At 64.4% G+C, this 18,844-nt stretch overlaps 1 protein-coding gene across 10 annotated transcripts in view; it reads right to left on the reverse strand.

Moving 5' to 3' along the window:
* The window catches only part of AGAP1 (ArfGAP with GTPase domain, ankyrin repeat and PH domain 1), a 348,436-nt gene that overhangs the window by 178,306 nt on the left and 151,286 nt on the right, over nt 1–18,844 (reverse strand). For all 10 annotated transcript variants that reach the window (XM_036022678.1, XM_028509859.2, XM_028509858.2 and 7 more), the window contains 3 exons: nt 7,794–7,921; nt 6,574–6,729; nt 1,177–1,269 (listed from right to left, as the gene is read on the reverse strand). In XM_036022678.1, coding sequence (XP_035878571.1) covers nt 1,177–1,269; nt 6,574–6,729; nt 7,794–7,921 — 377 coding nt within the window. The remainder of the gene's footprint in view (nt 1–1,176; nt 1,270–6,573; nt 6,730–7,793; nt 7,922–18,844) is intronic.

Raw genomic sequence — 18,844 nt, forward strand, 5'->3', positions numbered from 1 at the left:
CGTGGCAGCTGCCCAGCAGGTGCACGGGGCTCGGAAGGACCCCCGGGGCCTCCCTGCTCCGGTCCCCCGCCCACAACAGGGTCCTAACCCCTTCTCTGCAGCCCGTGCCTGCCCCCACCAGCTCCAGAGGCCTTCCCGAAGGACCCCAGCCCTTGAGGAGGGCGGCCACCGCCCACACAAGTCCCCGAAACATGTGAAAACTCGCCAGGGCATCTGCCGGAGAGTCCAGCCAGGAGTGACGCCCCAGGGGACAACGCGGCCCCAGCCATCCCCGGGGGTGGGGCAGGGCGAGGGTCCTGCCCGGGGGTTCTCCCTCTCCCAGGCAGGACCCGGTCTCAGCCAATGGGCCCTCTGTGGCGAACCCAAAGGTGACGTTTTCAGCAGCCGCGGTGCCGGGTTAAACTCTCCCTTTTCCTTGGAAACACGGCAGCCAGCGAGGTCACGTGAGGCCCCATTCTGCTGGCGGCACACCGGGACGCGGTGTCTGGTTTCCGGGCTAATGAAAACCCATTCCCGGCCGGCGGCCGAGGCCAAAACAAATGCTCGGATGCCGGTCCTCGCGTGTAATGAGGAAGTTTAATTAAGGCCCCACATTACAGCTGTAAATGTTCCTTTATGTAATAAGGTCTAAATGAAACTGAACCTAATCAAAGTTACAATTCCTTCATTAGCAAATCACAAACAAGAGCGCACAGCTGACACACCGGCTATGATTATCACAACTAATTGCCTCGTTGTTACAAACTAGCCGGGAACAGCGCTCAGATGTCCGTCTGCGCGAGCAAATTAGGGCCACGCCGGGCTCTTCCCGGGCTCACAAGGGGCTCTTGTGCGGAGATCTGATTCACCCCCGCCGCCCGGCGGCCCGCGGCCCAATCAAAGCCCGGCTACAAAGGCGGCCTTTGAAGCCAGCTCAGCCTGGACGCGCGCGCCGCGTGCGGGCGGGCAGACCGCACTTCATTAGGTCTGTTGTCACATTTTCCCTCTTCTCATTCTAATGATCCCATTTTAATACACACAGGAACCTCTTCTAATTGATGTCAAGTGAGTGACTTCCACATTCATCAACAGCACATCAAACAAACCTCGGCGCGCGAGCCGGCGTCCGGGCCAGGGGGGACCGGGCGTGTCCGCGGCCTCCGGGGAGGGGGGCCGGGGCGCGGGGGCCTGGCGTACCTGTTTGATCGGGATGGCGCGGCCGCTGCCGATGCTGTCCGCCCGGCTCTCCAGGCCCTTCTTCTCTTTGTCCGGGTCGCTCCCTTTCCGAGACTGCAAAACCGAAAACAGAGTTAGCCCTCGGTCGGGGTCGCGTTTCACGGGGGGTGCGAGGCCTGCCCTCATCGGTGAGGTTCCCACACGCCCAGGCCCCGCGGGCGGGGTGTGCATGCACGCGTGCCCACAAACACGCACACGCCCCCCCCCCCCCCCCCCGCACAGGCTGCGGGCTCTTCCATCTCCACAGATGCCTCGTTCCACAGAGAACACTCTAAACTTTTTCCCCAGTAAAATTATCTTTTAATTCTTTTTATGAAGAGTTCAAAATTCAATTACTGGAGACCAATGGACCATACAGAACAGTAACGCCCAACAGGAACACACGTCCTGGAGCTGCAGTGAATCCAGCCGAGGAGAAAGGGGCTCCTCGCGGCTTGTTTGGGAAGCCCGCGACACAAATGCACACATTTAATTAACGTCTGAAGCGCCGCACAAAATTCTATTAGCGACTCAGCTGTGCAATGTGACGGCACACGCCCGGCTCCTATCAAGGTGCCGGTAATGTTTCCTTTTATTGCCTCTGCATGGTGGGAGCACAGCAAACCCCAAGTCAAACCAGGGTTTAACGGCACAGAAACTAACAAACGGGAAGAGAAAGTTGAAAGTGTCTTTGACAGTAAGTCAGTGCTTGGGGGGAAAACCAGCGGTTTCAACGCTGGCCAGGGTGCCGGGACAGGTTCCCGGCCGCACGGCTGGCGGCCCACCGGTGGGCCGCCCACCCGGAGAGCCCCACCGGGAGCCCACCAGGGCCTGGGCAAGTGGGGCGGCCGGCGCGGCCAAGGCCCCGCTGCTCGACGGCAGGAGGAAGCGCGAGCGGCGCTCTCCTGGCAGATTTATTTCATCGCGAGAGAAGGATCGGAGACTCGTCCTCCTTAATAACCGCGCTGACAAGTGACAACTTCACTCCATTACTTTTCAATGGGAACATTACTCACGCAATATTGAAAATGGAGAAACATTTTCGCGTGCTTTTCAAATCTGAGATGATGTATGAAATGAGCAGACCTGGAGGTGTCCGGCGCTGCAGGGACAGGCGGGCGACACCCCGTTTCCCGGGGCGTGAGGCGGGCGTCCGGTTCTGTTTCTGTCCGGGGGGGCACCCCCGTGGGGCCCAGGGAGAAAGTCCCCAGGGCGCCACCCCAGGTAGCATGTCCCACGGGCACAGGTGCTCGTGGGAAGGCGCGCTCCTGCCCCAGCTGGGTGGCTCCGTGGGCTAGAGCGCCGCCCTGTCCACACGAAGGCTGTGGGTTCGATTCCTGGTCGGGGCACATGCTGGGTTGTGGGTTCGGTCCCGGTTGGGACACTTATGAGAGGCAACCGATTGATGTTTCTTTCTCGCCCTCCCCCTCCCTCTAAAAGCCAGTAAGCCTGTCCTCGGGTGAGGATGAGATGGAGCAAGTTTCCTTGACAACGGCAGGGCTGACACTTATGGAGCACCCAGGTGCCGGCACCGCACGCCGTTTTCCAAGGACGGCGTGAGCCCGGAGTGAGGCAACGCACAATGACACAAGCCACGAACAGAAAGTTGTAGGAGAACGTAAAACTGAAGGCTTACCCCTGTGGGCTAGAAGGGAAATGGAGACATTTATCAACTCCTTGTCATGAATTTTAGCTAGGGGTTAGAGACTCCCTTTTCTCTCAGTCTTTCGCTAATAACGTGTAGTAAGGGCTGTGGGGTCGCCCTGAATGCTCTTTCCCCCACAGCTCCATTACAGGGAAGCTGGGACTCGGGGTTCCCTATTAGAAGTAAGACTCAAAGCTCACAGACGTAACATTTATAAACATTTAAACCAACAAGAGCTCATTCAAAGTACTTTTGGAATTTTATAAATTCTGAGTTTGGAAATCCATCTCCATTATTCCCTATGAACCGGAATAATTACCAAAACAAACAAGAAATTAGCGTCTTCCTCCCGGCAGCCCATCTGTCCCCACAGTGGCTGGGAGCGGGGCGTCTGGGTTCCGGACAGGCGGGGCCCCAGGAGGAGGAGCTGTGGCAGCGCCTGACCTCCACCCTCGGGGGGAGTGAGCAACTGCCGAGACCAGGCGAAAACGCCCGGGCCACTCGGGCGTCCGGCGAGGAGGACGTGGAGGCGGGCTGCAGGGCGGGAGGCCTGCCGTGTCTCGGCCCACGGTCACCTTTTGACAATGGGCTGGCATGTATGTCCCTAACCCTGACGTCCAGCCACTGAAGGGAATCGCACTTGCTGTACGGTGGGTGCCGCCGCCGCACGCACATGTCCCCAGGGAGGCCCCCCCCTCCAGCTCTGGGACGTGTCCCGGCAGCACCGCCTGCGCCGCTGCTCACAGGGCTCCGGGAAACCAGCAGCTCTCAGTCGCCCCTGCCACCCGTGTCCAGAGAAGGGACAGTAGTGCGTCCCGACACACACGACTGGAAAGCAACCCCCCCCCGGGGGGGGCAGCAGCAGGCCTGCAGAGGGGCTGCCTGGGCTCGGGACACAGAGTGCAAGGGGAGGAAGGTGAAGGTCGGTCTAGGTACCCCTCCCTCCTTTACCCAAATGCTTGACTGTGTCCCAGGTAGGCCCAGAAGCCAGGAAGGGAAACCCCAGCAGCCACCTGGCCCGCGCCACAGGCCTGCTCCGTGAGACACGCGTGTTTGAAAACTGACGTGTGCAGTGCGATGAACTGTCGCCTCTCCAGGGGGCTCAAACAAACAAGGTGGGCGGGTCCGGGTGCCCGAACTTCTCCTGAGGGTGTAGTGTGAGGCACACTCGTCCTACCACCTGCTTTTATATATAAACATGTTTTTTTTTTGGCCAATTGAGACCAGAAGACCACCAATATCAACCAGGGAAGAAGAGTCTGAGTTCAGGTGTTTGAGATCGGTTACACCTGGGAACAATGGGAGTTTAGTTTCTTAATTGCTACAATCTTGCAATTAACCAGCTGCCTTTCCATCCCTTGGCTGACACTGCCACCTAGTGGAGCTGTGAAGAACTCCAGCCTAAACGTGCCGACCCCTCACCGCCACTGCCACCTTGGGGCACTGCCCGAGTCAGGCCGCTAACCACCATGCCCAGGACCCCAGCGGCTTCCTGAAGGCCAAGAAGCAAACCCATCGCAGCCCCTCCCATGACCCCTGACCCCGTCCCTGCGAGCAGCTGCGGGGCGGCTGGATGCAGTCTCTAAAGCGCTTCCCAAGCACGCAGCTTCCCAGCGTCTCAAGGCAAGAACAGCATCAAGGCACTGCTCCAGGGCCAGACCTCCGTGCCGCCAGCCACGCTCACCGTGACATGGTTAAGGAGGCGTTCTCACTGGCTCCGGCACCTGCGGCGCCTTCCCGGATGGAAGCCGAGGGGGCCCCATCTACCCGCTCTCCCCCGACCCCTGCGTTCTCTGAACTCGCCCGCACGTGGGGTCCACGCCCACGGGCACCAGGCCCCGCGGACAGCCCGGGGCCAGCACACATCTGTTCACTGAATGATTATCACTCGGCTGCTTCCCACCCCTCAGCTCCCTCTCGTCAGTCACCCCAGGGGCAGCAGGGTCCAGGACACTGTTTTCTGGCACATTCTGGAGCTGCCTGAACAGGCGGGGACAGGCACGCTGGAGCCCCCCTAGCGACAGCCCTGGTTTTAAAGACACCTCCCGGACTCTCATCTCTCTCCCCGAGGCGGCAGCCTGAGCCGGCGTCCTGCCCTCCCGCCGTACCCAAGCAGGGGTGGCCAAGACACAGGAGACACTCCGGGCAAGTCCACGGTCGGGGCCCTCGCCCTCCCACCGCACTGGTGTCCCTCCCGCCCCCTCCCCATCTTCGGGTGGTGATGTCCCTCAGTCTGCTGAGTCACGAGGGAGGCACGCCTGTTCCTGAGGTGACACCTTCCCCGCCTGGAGCCCAAGAGCACCGTCAGGGTGGGACAGAGTGGGGCGGGGGGTGCTGTTCCGTCACCGGTGGCCCGTCTGGAGAGATTTCACAGGAGAGCAGCTCGCCCATGCACACGCCACAGCACGGGTCGTGCGCCGTCCTCTGCGGAGAGCTGGGCCCCTCCCCTCGGCCCTCCACAGCGGCCGCTGTCCTCGGTCGGTGCTGGTTGCCCAGCGTCAGTGGTGGTGAGGAAGAATCAGAGCGAGGCCCAGAGACCCTGCCCCACCAGGGAGTCTTCCCAGCAGCCCCACCGCCTCTGCCGCCCCCACCGCTGTTCCCAGCTCAGAGCGGTTCAGTGAGCTGCCCGAGGTCACACAGCCGCAGACAGGGCCGGCCCTCTGGCCCTCCGGCGGCAGCGTCTGCCGGAGCTCACGCAGCACAAGCTCACGAGGCGCGGGCTGCGGGGTGCAGCAAAGGGGCGCGCTGCTGCAGGAGCGCCACCCGGTGGGAAACCCACCACGGACGTGGGGGAGGGGCGGGGCTGCCGCACTGGGCAGCCGTGTGCACATCGACGCCACCCCCACGGCAGGGCCGCAGGTCAGAGGGCAGACTCCCAGCTGCCCCTGCAGAGCCCACCTGTAGTTAAGCCCCGAAACACTGAATTTTGAACTTTGCATCACCGTCAGCAGTAACCGACTGAGAGAGAAGTCACCCACTTGGACAGGGCCCGCGGGCGTGGAGCTGGTCACCCCTGCCCAGCCCCGACTCGGCGACAGCTCCAAACTGCCCTGGGCGTCTCCAATGTCTCCTGGGGACAGAGCGCCGCCGCCCCCCCCCCCAAGACGGCTGCTTCAACAGCACAAACACGTGACGCACCCACCCGGTCCCAGGGGGACACTGTGCCGCTCTCATCCAGTGACTCGGGTCACGCGTCTGCCTGGAGCGGAGTTCGGGCTCTGGCCGACGAGTGGCACCCACTGCAGCGAGGGCTGGGGCAGGGAGGCAGCACGCCCCAGTCCTCTGCGTCCCAAGCACCCCCACCTGGGCCTCGAGCTCCTAGGCCTCAGCCCCGAGGGCCGGTCGGCCATTTTAAGGCGCCCCACAGGTGGCTCGGAAGAGAGGTGCAGGTGGGCGGCCTGGCCATCAACGAGCCCGGCACCTGCGAGGCGAGTGCTGCGGGGCCGGCTGCTCTTCCCCCGGAAAGGCCGGGTGCACACGTCTGGGGCTGGGCAGGGCCCTGGCTGGGGACCGAGAGCGCCACAGGGTCACAGCTGTCTCGGTGCAAACCCCTCACTCGCCACGTCTGGCACACGGGTCAGAACTCCCTGCGGCCCGAGACGCTCCCGCCCCGCTCCCTCCCCGAGTCTATGAGTCCCCTCGTGTGCCCAGACTTCCACGCAAGTCCGCCCCACCCCCGCTGACTCCCCCGGGCTCTGCACGCGCCCCCGACCCCCGGGCGGAGCCCCACTTACGGTGAAGAGGTTGGAGCGGCGCTTGGACTGCTTGCGGACGGGCGTGGGCGTGTTGGCCGTGGGCGGCGCGTCGATGCGCAGCTCCTTCTGGCTGGTGCTGGGCGTGGACGGGACGGAGGAGGAGTAGTCGCTCAGGCTGCCGCCCCCGTTGCTGGTCTGCGAGGACCCGAAACCGAGGCCCCGTCAGGGGCGCGCGGCGGCGGCCGAGGGCCACCCCCACGCAGGTCGCGCACGCAGGTCGCGCCGCCGAGGCCGGGCTGTTGTCCCCGGCTCTGCCGCGAGCACCAGCACCAGGCACCCGCGGCTTCGCTCGGGAACACGCCGGCCCTCCCGGAGTCGGCGGGCCTGAGAGGCGCCTTAAGAAAGAAACCTGTGGCGTGACTGCAAAAGGCTTGAAAGTTCCGTGGGGTGGCCTTCTCTTCCCTCTGAAAACGAGGGGCTGGCTCCACGGCTCTGCCGCCGCCCGACGCCGAAAGGCGGCCGGCCCGCAGTCAGAGGAGCCTCAGATGCCGTGGCCGCTCGCTGCCCCGCGGGCGGCTGCTGTGAGCGCGCCGCTTAAAAGGCGCCGCCCACCCACTTCCCGGACCGGCGGCCTCCCCGTGGCCTCCCCGTGCCCTCCTCCAACGAGGCGCCCCGCTACCACCTGCCCCTGAAACCGCATCACAACACACGTGCGGGGAGGAGCATGAGCCCCGTGTCCTGGAGAGGCATCAGCTGGGCTCTCCCAGGTGGCAGTGATTTTGTTTATTTCCAGGTAAGTCAGCCAGCGAACGCCACTACGGGACGGTAGCTGCTGCAGGGCCTCAGGGACGTGGTGGCTGTCACTGAAGGACACGCCTGACCCTGGATGCACGTGGGAGCAGCTCCGGACCCCCCCCACCCCCACCACAGTCCCTCCGTGGGCGGCCGGGGGAGGGCCGACTCGGGGCGACGGGAGTCGACAGCAAGGACCACACGCTCCGCTGCCCCTCCCTCGGCCAGCACGCCTCGCAACACGGGCCGCGTGCCCACGGGAGACTTGCGGGACCCCCACAAAAACCACTCGGCCTCAGCTGTTTCTGAGCCAGGTGTGGAGCCAATTACCAATGCGCTGTTCTTTAGAAAGTTGGGAGCTTAAGGAAATCCACCTGGCAGCTGGCTGGCCGCCCACACCGCGAACAGGCACGCGCTCCGTGGCCCCAGCGTGCCTCGTGGCACAGCCCCTCGGGCGCCCCACCTACCTGGCTGATGTGCACAGCGGACACCTGCGCGGAGCAGACAGACGAGTGGCTGGGGGAGTTGGGGAGCGACTTGCAGGGCCCTATGGACAGCTGCTGCTTCTTCCTCGTGGCCACGATCTTCTGGGCGACTGGTGGGCAGGGAGACAGAGGAACCCTCGTGAGGCTGGTTTCCAGCCACCGAGCCCGGTGGCCCCTGCAGCCCCTGACCCCCACGTGGTACCAGAGTCCCCGACGCTCGGCTGGGCACGCGCCTGCCAGCACACGTGTGCCGTCAGCCGGAGCCCGTCAGCACTGTTCCCCGCACCCCAGCTCAGTGCAGCCAGGCGGACGAGCTCCAGCAGTGGGTAATGACCGGGGGGGGGGGGGGGGGGGGCAGACGGCCAGGCCCAGGGGTTCTCCTCAGTCCACTGCTTCCCTCTTTCTCCGCCGTGTGCCTTAAAGAGCACACAGGTGGACCGTGGCCCTCACAGGCCCCTCGTGGGTGCAAGCCGGGCTTGGGGGCCCCTGAGACAGGAGGAGCCGGGCTCTGGCTCCACAGCCCCGCCCAGGCCGCCTCAGAAACCCCGGGCCCGAGACAGACACGGGCGCCTCTGGCCTGTTGAAATTACTCTAATAATTCGGTTCCCCCCAGTTACTTGTAGCAAAAAAATAATCCTACACAAGACAGGGTAATGGAACCAAGCCCCCTTGAAAAATCAAAAATCTATTTTCTGAATAGCCTACAGAATTACTCGCAACTTTACAAGCCACCGCACAGCACTATGTTCAAGGACGTGTAATTACCTCAAAGACTTTTTATTTAAATATATTGCTCCACACGTCGGAAGTTTATCTCAATCAATACAAAGCTGAAGGCAACCCGCCATAGCTCCTCCTGGCGAACAGGTGCGCTGGCGGAGCCCCCGGGTTTAATGGGAGAGGAGCCGGGACCGGGAGGCTCTGCCTGCACTGGCAGGTGTCCCCCCAGCAGAGCGGCCGCGGCTTTCACTGAACGGGTGCGCGGCTCTGGGGACCAGCCATGGCCCGGCGCAGGGACATTCACTCTCTGGGCCTGGCCGGGCTGCCGCTGCTGCTGCCGATGCCCACACAGAGGAACGCCCCCCCCCCCCCAGAGGCTGCGACACAGGCGGGGCGCACAGGGCGTCCACGGCCGGCCTCCTCCGAACGCCCCCAACTCTGATGAGGGGGGGGCGCGCGGCTCCCGTGTGAGGGAACAGCAGCGTGTGCGTGATAAAGCGAGAACGCGCCCGGTGAAGAATGGCCCCCGAGACCAGGCGGCCGCTTCACTAGGGACGGCCCGCCTCCAGTGGGTCTCCGACCATCCTGAGAGGGTGATATCAATTAATTTATCTTCCCGCGGCGTATTATTGACCAGAGCCTTCATCAGCTAATCACGTTTAAATTACAGAGGAACCGCGCGGCACTCTGTCATTTCAAAACCATTGGCGTATCGATCTGGGGCCTTTGAGGACGTGGGCTAGAGTGTTTTATAAATCGTTGTGCGCGCTCAGAAACAGGATCCAGGGTCAGATCGCCGCAGCTGCGAGGCGTGTGCCGTGCGGGCGCGCTGGCCTCCCGAAGACCGGCAGGGGATTAAGTCGGACTCCCGACCCTGTGGGTGACTGCCAGTGCGCTTCTCGGGGGGGGGGGGGGGGGCAGAGGGCGCATGCGCGCCTCACTGGGGCGGGTGGCCAGGACCACTTGGGTGCTGAGGCGCACCGAGGCGGCACAGAGGTGCAAGCCAGCCAGGGCCGGGCTGTCCGTGGGGCTCTGTAGATGCTCCTGTGAGTGGTTTCTTTGTGAAGAGAAGGGAGAAACTTTCTAAAATGAGTCGAAAGAAGGTTCTGTCCTTCCTGCCGGGAGGCCGGGAAGAGCAACTTCCCGAGTAGTGAGGGCGCATCTGCCCCCGAGCCCCCCCTGGGGCAGGGGACCTGTCGGTCGGACGGGGTCGCACGAAGCCTGAGCTGCTGGGCAGGGACTGAACCCCTATGGGGCCCGCCTGTTTGTGCTGCACTGCACCTGTGACCGGGCACCGGCGGGACTTCTGGTGACAGAGAAGGTCACACTTCTGGTGACCAGGGGCGTTTTCACCTGCGCTCACGTGGGTTCTGCTCCCCCCCACCTGTCAGGCCCCGCCCAGCTGGAAGAAGAGTGACCAGCAGCCACGCTGTCCTGAGCTGGGCTGCTGCAGGCCTCGGGGTGACCCCCAGGGGCAGGGAGAACCTAGCTGAAGGCACCCGGACGCGGGACAGGAGGAGGATGACAACGAGGAAGGGGGCCAGCAGAGAATGGAGCGACTGCCGGGTCAGGTCTGGCACCTGCTCCACGGACGACGAAGACCCACGGGATCCCGCAGACAGCCACCGCTGCGCCGCTCGGAGCCCCCCCGGTGGGGCCGGCCACGTGGCCAGTGCCGCACGAAGTCTTGTCTAATGGGCTGTGTGGGGGCACCAGAGCTGAGCGACCCCTGCCCTCCGAGGTCCTGCCGCGGCCCACCCCTCCCGTGCCCTCCCAGAGGTTGGGGTGCACTCCGGAGACAGGAGAGGAGGTGAGACGGGCTGTGCCGGTGGGCAAGCCCCGCCCCCGGAACGAGGCGGGGAAATGCGGGGGGGGGGGGGGGGGGGCGGGCGCTCTCTCCTAACTGGAATCACTACCGACTCAGGACGTTCAGAACATCAAACGCTACCGGACTGAAAACGAGTATCACCCCGGACCGAACTGGCCGGCAACTCTCACGGTCAGGAGCTCTGTCTCCGTTGGATCGCGGACAGACGAGCAGGTTCCGTGTCCCACACAAACACGCGTGAGGGAATGAGCGCGTCTACAGGAACACGGACAGACCCCTGAGGTTTCTGAGGAGACCGGGACACCCCGGTCGCGGAGAAGGGGTGTTTTCTCGGCGTTGGTGCCTCACCGTCCTGTGAGGCCACCACGCGAGGGACGCCGCGGGGTGACACAGTGTCAGCAGCGCCGGCTGCAGACGGTCGCCGTTGGTTACCGGACTCGCCGACGTCTCCAGCCCCCGACGCTCCCACTCCGATGCTCAGTGACGCGCCCCGGTCAGTCCCCCCTCAACCGTGAACTCCACCCGGTGACGCTCCACTCAACAGGCGCCCTTTCATTACCCCCTGCAGTCGTGTCGGCAACTGCGCTGCACACACCTCAGAGCCAGCGGGCAAGCGCCAGCGGCCAGGGCCCCCCGACCTGGGTGGCGACTTCGAGACCAACTTTAGCGCCTCCTTTCCTGTATACACTTTCCCTCTGGGTTTGAAGTTCACTTAGGAACGCAAACCCCCAGAAGGGTGGGTCACACATCTGCTGTCCCCCAGGTTTCCGAGTTCCTGTCGAGTCCGTGGTGACCGGCGCCCCTCACCGAGCGGTGCGAGGCCTCAGACTCGGCCTGGCTCCACAGCTCCTGGCACCGTCCCTGCCAGCGTCACCCGAAGACACCACACGGGTGAGTGGGAGGAGGCCCCGCCTGGGGGCCGGTCCCCAAGAGGGGTTCAGCCCGTTCCAACTCCATTCCACCATCAGCCTTCTCGAAAGCAGCTGGACCGTGTCCCTGTCGCCCCCGCCCCTGTACCCCCGACGGCCGCAGCCCCTCCTGGGGCAGAGCCTGCCTTGGCCATGGCCATGGGTCGCCGCCTGGAGGCCGAGTCTCACCTGAGCCCTGGGCCACACTGGGCCTCCCTGCTGGTTCCCTCAGATCCCGCGTGCCCCTCCTTCCATGACTCGGGGGCCCCATTTCCTTCCCGGCCCGGAGCTGCTCCATGAGGGGGCCCCCGGGCTGCCTCCCCGGACCCTCCTCGGGCTCCATGCGCTCCCCGGGGGCGCTCCCCACCCCGACACCAACGGTTCCAACGGTTCCACGGTAGGGACAGCCCAACCCCCTGTGTTCTAGAACCCCGTCTCCAGGCACCGCTCACGGCTCCCCAAATGGACAGGGGCCTCCGCGTCCACACAGCCCCGCCTGGGCCTCAGCCCCCACCTCCCAACCCGCTTCTCCGGGTTTTCCAACCACCCCTCTGCCGTATGTCTCCCCCCCCCCCCGCCCACACACACACACCCTGGGAGAGGAGACCATAACAGAGCAGACACCCCACCACCAGGGCGCCTCTCAAGTTCGCCTGCACGACCACTGCCCGGGCCTCGCTGTCCCACAGCTGCTTCTGGAAACAGCCCTCGAAGCCGCAGCCCGCTGCGCGTGACCCTTTCCGAGGCACAGCCCCTGCCACGCAGACGCCCGGCTGCGACTCCTCAGCCAGGTGGGCTCTCACACCCGCTCCTCCCCTCCACGCAGGCAGGCCCTCACAGCCCTGGCCCTCCCAGGCCCAGCTCGGGCCTCCTGTGCGCGGGAGAAGTGACACCTGACTGAGGAGCACGATGAGCGAGTGGCCTGTCCCTCCTCAGGGCCTTCCCTCCAGGGGTCCATGTGCCCTGAGCTCAGGACAGCGGGCGCTGCGCAGCCGGAGCCCAGCAGCAGGTCTGCCTGACCCCGGTGTCCACCAGGGGCGCCCGACAGGCCTCGCTTTCCAGGAAGGTGCCACCGTCAGTAAGCAAAGGTGCGACCACCCCGGGCCTAGTCTTTGGTCTTTGTCTTCGCTGGTTCCGACCCCCAGGAGGACGAGGGCGCCTTCAGACCCCAGTCTCAGGGCCCACGTCCAACCAGACGCGAGGCCCCATGGCTGCCGGCCCCCGGGACACGCCTCCCAGTGCCCCCACCCCGCCCTACCTGTCCTGGGAACCTTCCCCTTCTAGCCACCCTGACGCCCTGGGAAGGCCCCACACCCCAAATGCAGGCGCTAAAGGGGCCAGCGCCAGGGGTCACCCACACTTGACTGAGCACTACTACGTGTGCGAACATGCATGCGAACACGGGCACACACCCACGGAGAGCCAGGGCCTCTCGTGTCAAAGGGACGAGACCCCAGTCTCACCCCCCAGCCCGGCATGCAGAAACTGCTGAGCAAACGTTGGGTGACGGGCCCCAAACGGGACCCAGGGCCGTGTGCACGGGGCCTGGCCTCCTGCTCTGGACCAGGGCCGCCTCAGAGATGCCGCCTGCGTGGCACCAGCTGGCACCACTGCATCCAAAATTAGGCACAAATCACGCTTTTTAATCTCATTAATGATCACGACATTTTTGGCACGGTCCGATATATGTTAGTGTGTTTAATCAGCACAGTGTCCTCTGTGGACCGAGTGATTGACTCGGATTAATCGATTCACAAGAACTTCCGCAGGGGCCCCCACCCCCCGTGAGCCTGGCAGACGCAGGAGGGGGCAAGGCAGGAGGGCACAACCTGGTCTTCACCCCACCGAGCTCCCACCCCAGAGGCAAACCCCTCGCCACCCCCAGCAGCAGCCCCAGTGCCCGCCCAGACACAGGGCCATGGGGCCACCGCTGCAGCGCCCTGAGGCGTGGCCCCGGCCTGGTCCTCACTCGTCCTGCACTCTGGCCCTGCAGCCCAGCCTTCTCCCACGCAGGCAGGTCCCCAGGGCCCCAACGGGCCAGCCCCCTTATCCCCCTTATCCCCCTTATCCCCCTGCCCACCTCCACTGGAGCCCCGAGGAGATTTAAATGACCAGAAGGCTTTGTGATGACCTGCTTCTCACAGCCTCCACCACTGCCACGTGCGTGCCGGGGCCTGCAGGGGCTGCGTGGGGCTCTCGGGGGCATCCCGGGAACCCCCCGGGCTACACTGGGGCAGGCGCCTGGTCGGGGCAGGGGAAGGAAGGCGGGGGTGTAGCTGTGGGTGGGGGGTCCTTGAGGAAGCACACAGATTTTACTGAAGAGACACACAGCTAAGCACCAAATGGAGCCCTGGGGTAAGGGAAGCCGATCCGGAGGGACAGGGTGCTAGTTTGGCTGCGGAGAAAGGCTGTGTGCACCGCGGGCGGGGCGGGCGGGGCGGGGCGGGGCGGGGCGGGGCGCACCCCCGCTCCGCACCAGCTCCACAGGAAGTGCGGAACTGAAGTGTGAGCGGTAATGACTCTAACCAAGTATTTGAAATGGTATCGCACACACGCTTACAAAACCCGGCCGGCTCGAGACTCTGCTGTGACCCCTCAAAAACACTGCAGGGGGACCACGTGGGGGCTGGGGGCACAGCGGGCTCCATCCCGACTGTGCTGTCACCCAAAGGCAGCGCGGCCCGCACCTTCCACCCAGAGGCCCCTGGAGGTGGGGGGGGGGGTCGGGCTCACCGGAGACCGCCCATCAATAACCAGCACCACCGGGGGTTGTAAATCTTCCAGCAACAAATAAAAGAGCCCCTAACGTCTCCACTCAGTTTTAAATTACAGTCGAGTGATCATTAAACTATCTTATTAATTAAGAAGAAATTAATTACCAAATTATCTATGTAGGTCTCAACTTGTGACTCAGGAACGAAGAGAAACCTGAAGTGGAATTTCCCTCGGCGTGGAAATCTCTGAGTGAGTGAGTGTCCCAGGGCGCGCGCTCTGTGGGGGGGGAGGGGGGGGGCACACCCTGCGCCCCTCCCCCGTCTGCTCCGGGACCCCTCTGTTTTAAGGGCAGAGGAAGCTCTGCCAGAACACCCATGACATGGAAAGGTGGGGGTGCGCTCTTGAAGGCCCCTTGGGTGGTTTGAAGCTTAATGACAATTAGTGACCCCCAGGCCCCCACACGCAGGGACCCCGGCACACACGCGCCACCGCAGACCCTGCCGAATGGGGATGCGGTTGGGAAACACAGTCCGGAAACACCGTCGGCTCCCGTGCCGAGACCTCCGGTCCCCTGGGAATGCCACTCACCACACTTCCTCCGCCCTCCTGGGCCCACGTGTCCCCACCGGGTCAGTGAACGAGGACTGGGCAGCAAAGAGGACGGGCAGGAACACACAGGGGGTGGGGGGGGGAGTTCTAGAGCCGGGGAGCTGGGAACACTCTTCAGGGACCTCGGGTGCAAAGGACGCTGACAAGGGGACTTGACCCTTGAGGCGGCAGCAGGCCCACACAACTGTCTCAGGACCTGTGACAGGCCCCGGGCTCTGGAGGGACACCTCGTGTCGTCTGACCGATGCAGGCCATCTCCACCGGGACACCGGAGGAAGGACAGTGGGGACAGGTGGGGACAGAGCCGCGGCCCCTGGACTCAGGCGGCTCCCCCAGTGAGGGGCGCACAGGGGCTGTGTCTGGAGGCTCCTGCCCCTCACCGACCGGCTGTGGCTCTGCCCCGCCCCGCCCTCCTCGCGGGGCACAGGCCCCGGGGCTGACTCCTGGTGAGAGGAAGCCGCCTGGAGAGCTCCTCTGAGCCGACAGGGGCTCCGGGTGTCGCTTTGTCAGAGCCCCAGTCAGAGCCTTTCAGGGCACACGTGGCCCTTTCGCCCAGGCTCGGGTCCTGGGACCCGAGGGTGCCCGCCGCCTAGAAAGACACCTGGACCCCGTCTCTGGCGCAGGTCAGACGGTCACGCGGCACAGGGACCCGAGGGGGAAGCTGGGACCCGTCCCCATGGAAGCCCGCTGGTCCCTGCACATGCCCTCCTTCGCACGGCCGCCACGCTTGCCGTTCCACCATCGACAGGTGTGACCACGACATGCCCACGTTCCGACAAAGCCCACTGTGAGCCCCCGGGACGGTTTCTGATTTAACTGCGACTCCCAAGGAAGCAAAGGCACCCCCATGGGATGGGCTGGCGGGGGGGTGAGGGAGCTCGCTTCCGGGCGTTGCTGCCCTTCGGGTCCTCGACAGCAAAGCCCGCCTGGGAGCCGCTCCGGCCAGGGCCCCGCCGCCCGGGCCCCTGTGCCCAAGCAGGCGCTCCGGAGATGGAGATAGGGCTCGGCGGGGGCGGGGGTCCTTCATGACTCACTTTCCACAGACCAGGCCACAAAACACAAACCACCACAACTCTGCCCTGGCAGAAAGAAAAACAACGCAGGCCCAGGACAGGCTGTGGCGAAAAGCCCCGACCCCCTCTCGTTTCTGCTAGTGAAGCGTTCAGGTTCTCCACCGAGCAGTGAGGCCTGAGCTCTTCATCTGCGATTCAGTTCTTGTCTGTATTCTTTCCATCTCGTTGTATTAAAACAAATTTATCTTCATTTATGTCGCAATTACCTATTAGGGCTGTTAATTTGCTGGAAATGAAGCTATTGTTTAATTGCTCCTATTAATCGGGGATTTAAATGCCGAGTGTAATAAACAGTTACCTTCAGGACGCAGCAAAGTCATGGCTGCTGACATTAATTTGAGACGCCGAGAGCGAGGGGACGTGTCCACCGTGCCCAGGGCTGCTGGACGCCCCTTCCGCACGCGGGGCAGGCCAAACAGCGCACAATTGAGGAGAAGAAGAAACACGCCGACGTGAACTCGGTCTCTTCGACGTTTTTCAGGTATGCGCTCGAGCCTGCTACGAAGTCGTTACCCATGGCAACACCGACATCAAATCGCCTGTAGGAAATGCACCTCACAGCACAGACGTCCCCCGACACAGGGCCCCAGTGCGGCTGCCACTGCAGGGGTCTGAGCCCCAGTCGCCCGGACACCCAGGCTCCGGGCGGGCAGCGGGAACCGTGACTCGGGCCACTTGCACGGGCTCCAGGCCCTCATGTGCAAGGCCCACGGGCCCGAGAACACGCTCCCAGGGTGAGGCTCCCGCTCACCCAGCAGCACGCTGCCCAGCGTCCTTCAGCCCGTGCGGCCAGGCTGCGGGCCCCACGCTGCTCTGGCCAGCGCTTCTCCTCGAGGAGGAAAAGGGGGTGCCCCACCTGGCACTGCCTGCAGCCCCCCGGGACTGCCCCACATGCAGACAGGATGCCCAGGGCACAGCTGGTCCTGACGTCCCAGGGACCTTCAGCTGCTGCTCCCTGCTGGCGCACACACGTGCACACACGTGCACTCACGCACTCACACGCTGCCCGGTCTTCCTCAGCCTTGCACTCGCCACCATGCCTGGCTCCAGCCCCCTCGGCCAGGACCTGGCCGCATCCACCCTCCTTCCCCGTAGGCTGCTGGCTGTCCTCTCCCAGTGCGGCCCACCGGAAACCTCCCACTGCTCCAGGCCATCACCACGCTCGCAGGCTTCTTCACTCAGGTCTGACCCCGGCCTGAAGGACGACTGTGTGTCCCTGGACCTTAGGACCACAGGGTTAGAAAGGACAGGGTCGTACCTGGCATCGGGCATCTCTGTTCGGGGACTGCCCAGAGAGGTGGGGCACCTGCCCCCACGGGCTGGAGACCCCGATGAGCCCCACCCCAGTGCACACTCGTGCCAGGGGGCCTCAGGAGGGGCCAAGGGGGTGGGGGGCAAGGAGGCACCGGCCGTGCCCATGACAGCCCTGCCTCCCCTCCAACCATACCTCGGGCAAGGGTGAGGTCAGCAGGCACACGTGACCCAGAGGGGGCAGCTCCGATGACAATGACTGGGGAGGGTCCCAGAACGTTCGAGCTCAGGCCACACGTCTGCCCGGGCTCTGTTCACTGCGGGTGGTGGAGGTTGGGGGGGGGGGGGTTGCTGTTTTCCATCCACGCGTGGGTGGGGGGAGGCATCTTCACTGGGCTGTGGCCTCCCTCCCTCACTCTTTACTCTTCCTCCACAGCACGGAGCAGGGGCATGTGCCCGCCGGTCCTGCAGGGGGTGGGACCACGGGGGCCAGAGTGCGGACCCACCACCAGGAGACACCGGCTGAGGGGCCGGAAGGCTGTGCACGCCACCCCCTCCCACCCTGGCCGCCCTGTCAGAGCACCCTGTGGGACAGACGTCCCTCTGTCCTCCAGGGTCTTCCTGGCTGAGGTCTCGGGGGCAGTGCCCACCTTGGCTGAGGACCCCCCAGCCTCCACTCTGCACCTCCCCCGGGCACGGCTGCTGCCTCGCAGGTGTAGCTAGGCGACGAGCAGGCGAGTCCTAACAGGCCCCTGGAGAGAGGCGTGTGCTTATGGTGGAAACAGAGCAGGGACCGTCTCATAGGAGCGGGAGACACGAGAAACCACGACTGTCGCACATGCTGGAGAGCCAGTCAGAGCAGGAAAAACTCGGGAGCGTTGACTAGGGGGCCCCAAATGCACACAGCCTGCCCGGGGGCGGGCCAAGGTCAGCGTGGGCTGTGGGCGGGGAGGCTCCCACGGGGACCTGGGCAGGGGGCTGCAGGTGGGTAGGCGGGAGCAGGGGCCTGTGTGCCCTCTGCTGCCCCCACGAGCTCAGCTGTGAACCACCAGCCAGCACGGAATGCGGGGTCTGCTGGAAGGCCACGGGGCCCAGGCAGCGGACCTCTGAGCATCATCAACGTGAGATCCCAGTGGCGGGAGCAGGTGGGCATCCCAGATGGGTGTCACCCTGGCAGAGGGCCAGGACGCCAGCTGGTCACTCAGACCTCGGGGATGCACGGGCTTGTCCATCAGGACCCCACTGGCTCCGAGGGGGACGCCGCTGCTCTTTCCAGCCTGCAAGGCTGAGCCCCAGCCCACGCAGGCCCACCCGCCCGCGCCACTGCGGTCCCACCTGGAGGAGCCAACAACCGGTAACTAGAGGCGGCAGAGACAAAGTGCAGCTGGGACGCGGTTTAGGGCGACAGGAGACACGGACAGGTGAGCAGGAAGCACCCACTTCAGTCCCTCCTGGAACGATGCACTCCAGACTGGGGCGCAGGGACATCCTCACCTGGAGAGCCAGGTCGACACGGACGTGGACTCCGACGGGCCGGGGAACCCCCCAAAGCCGAGACGGGACCCCGGGCAGACCCATCTGAGAGGCCCAGGGGCCATGAACTGCCTGCCTCTCACGCTCACGTCGGATGCAAATCAGCACCTTCCCAGACGAGGCTGCGCGTCCCCCAGTAAACGGGCAGCACGACTCAGATGGCAGGCGAGCAGCCGAAAGATGAACGGCTTAGACAAAGAGGGGAAAAACGAACCTGTCACTTCTCCACTCGTCAAGCCGTCTTGGAGCGCAGGCTGGCGGTTCCGGAGCAGAAGTGTCTCTGACACCCGCCCCCAGCCCCCGGAGGGGGGTGCTCTGGGATGGTGCGGTCTACACTTGGGGCCCCGCCATCTCTCCGCACCTGGGAGGCCCAGGACTTCCCTGTTAGGTGCACGG

The sequence above is a fragment of the Phyllostomus discolor genome, chromosome 4, assembly GCF_004126475.2.
Source record: "Phyllostomus discolor isolate MPI-MPIP mPhyDis1 chromosome 4, mPhyDis1.pri.v3, whole genome shotgun sequence".
NCBI classification, from domain to species: domain Eukaryota; kingdom Metazoa; phylum Chordata; class Mammalia; order Chiroptera; family Phyllostomidae; genus Phyllostomus; species Phyllostomus discolor.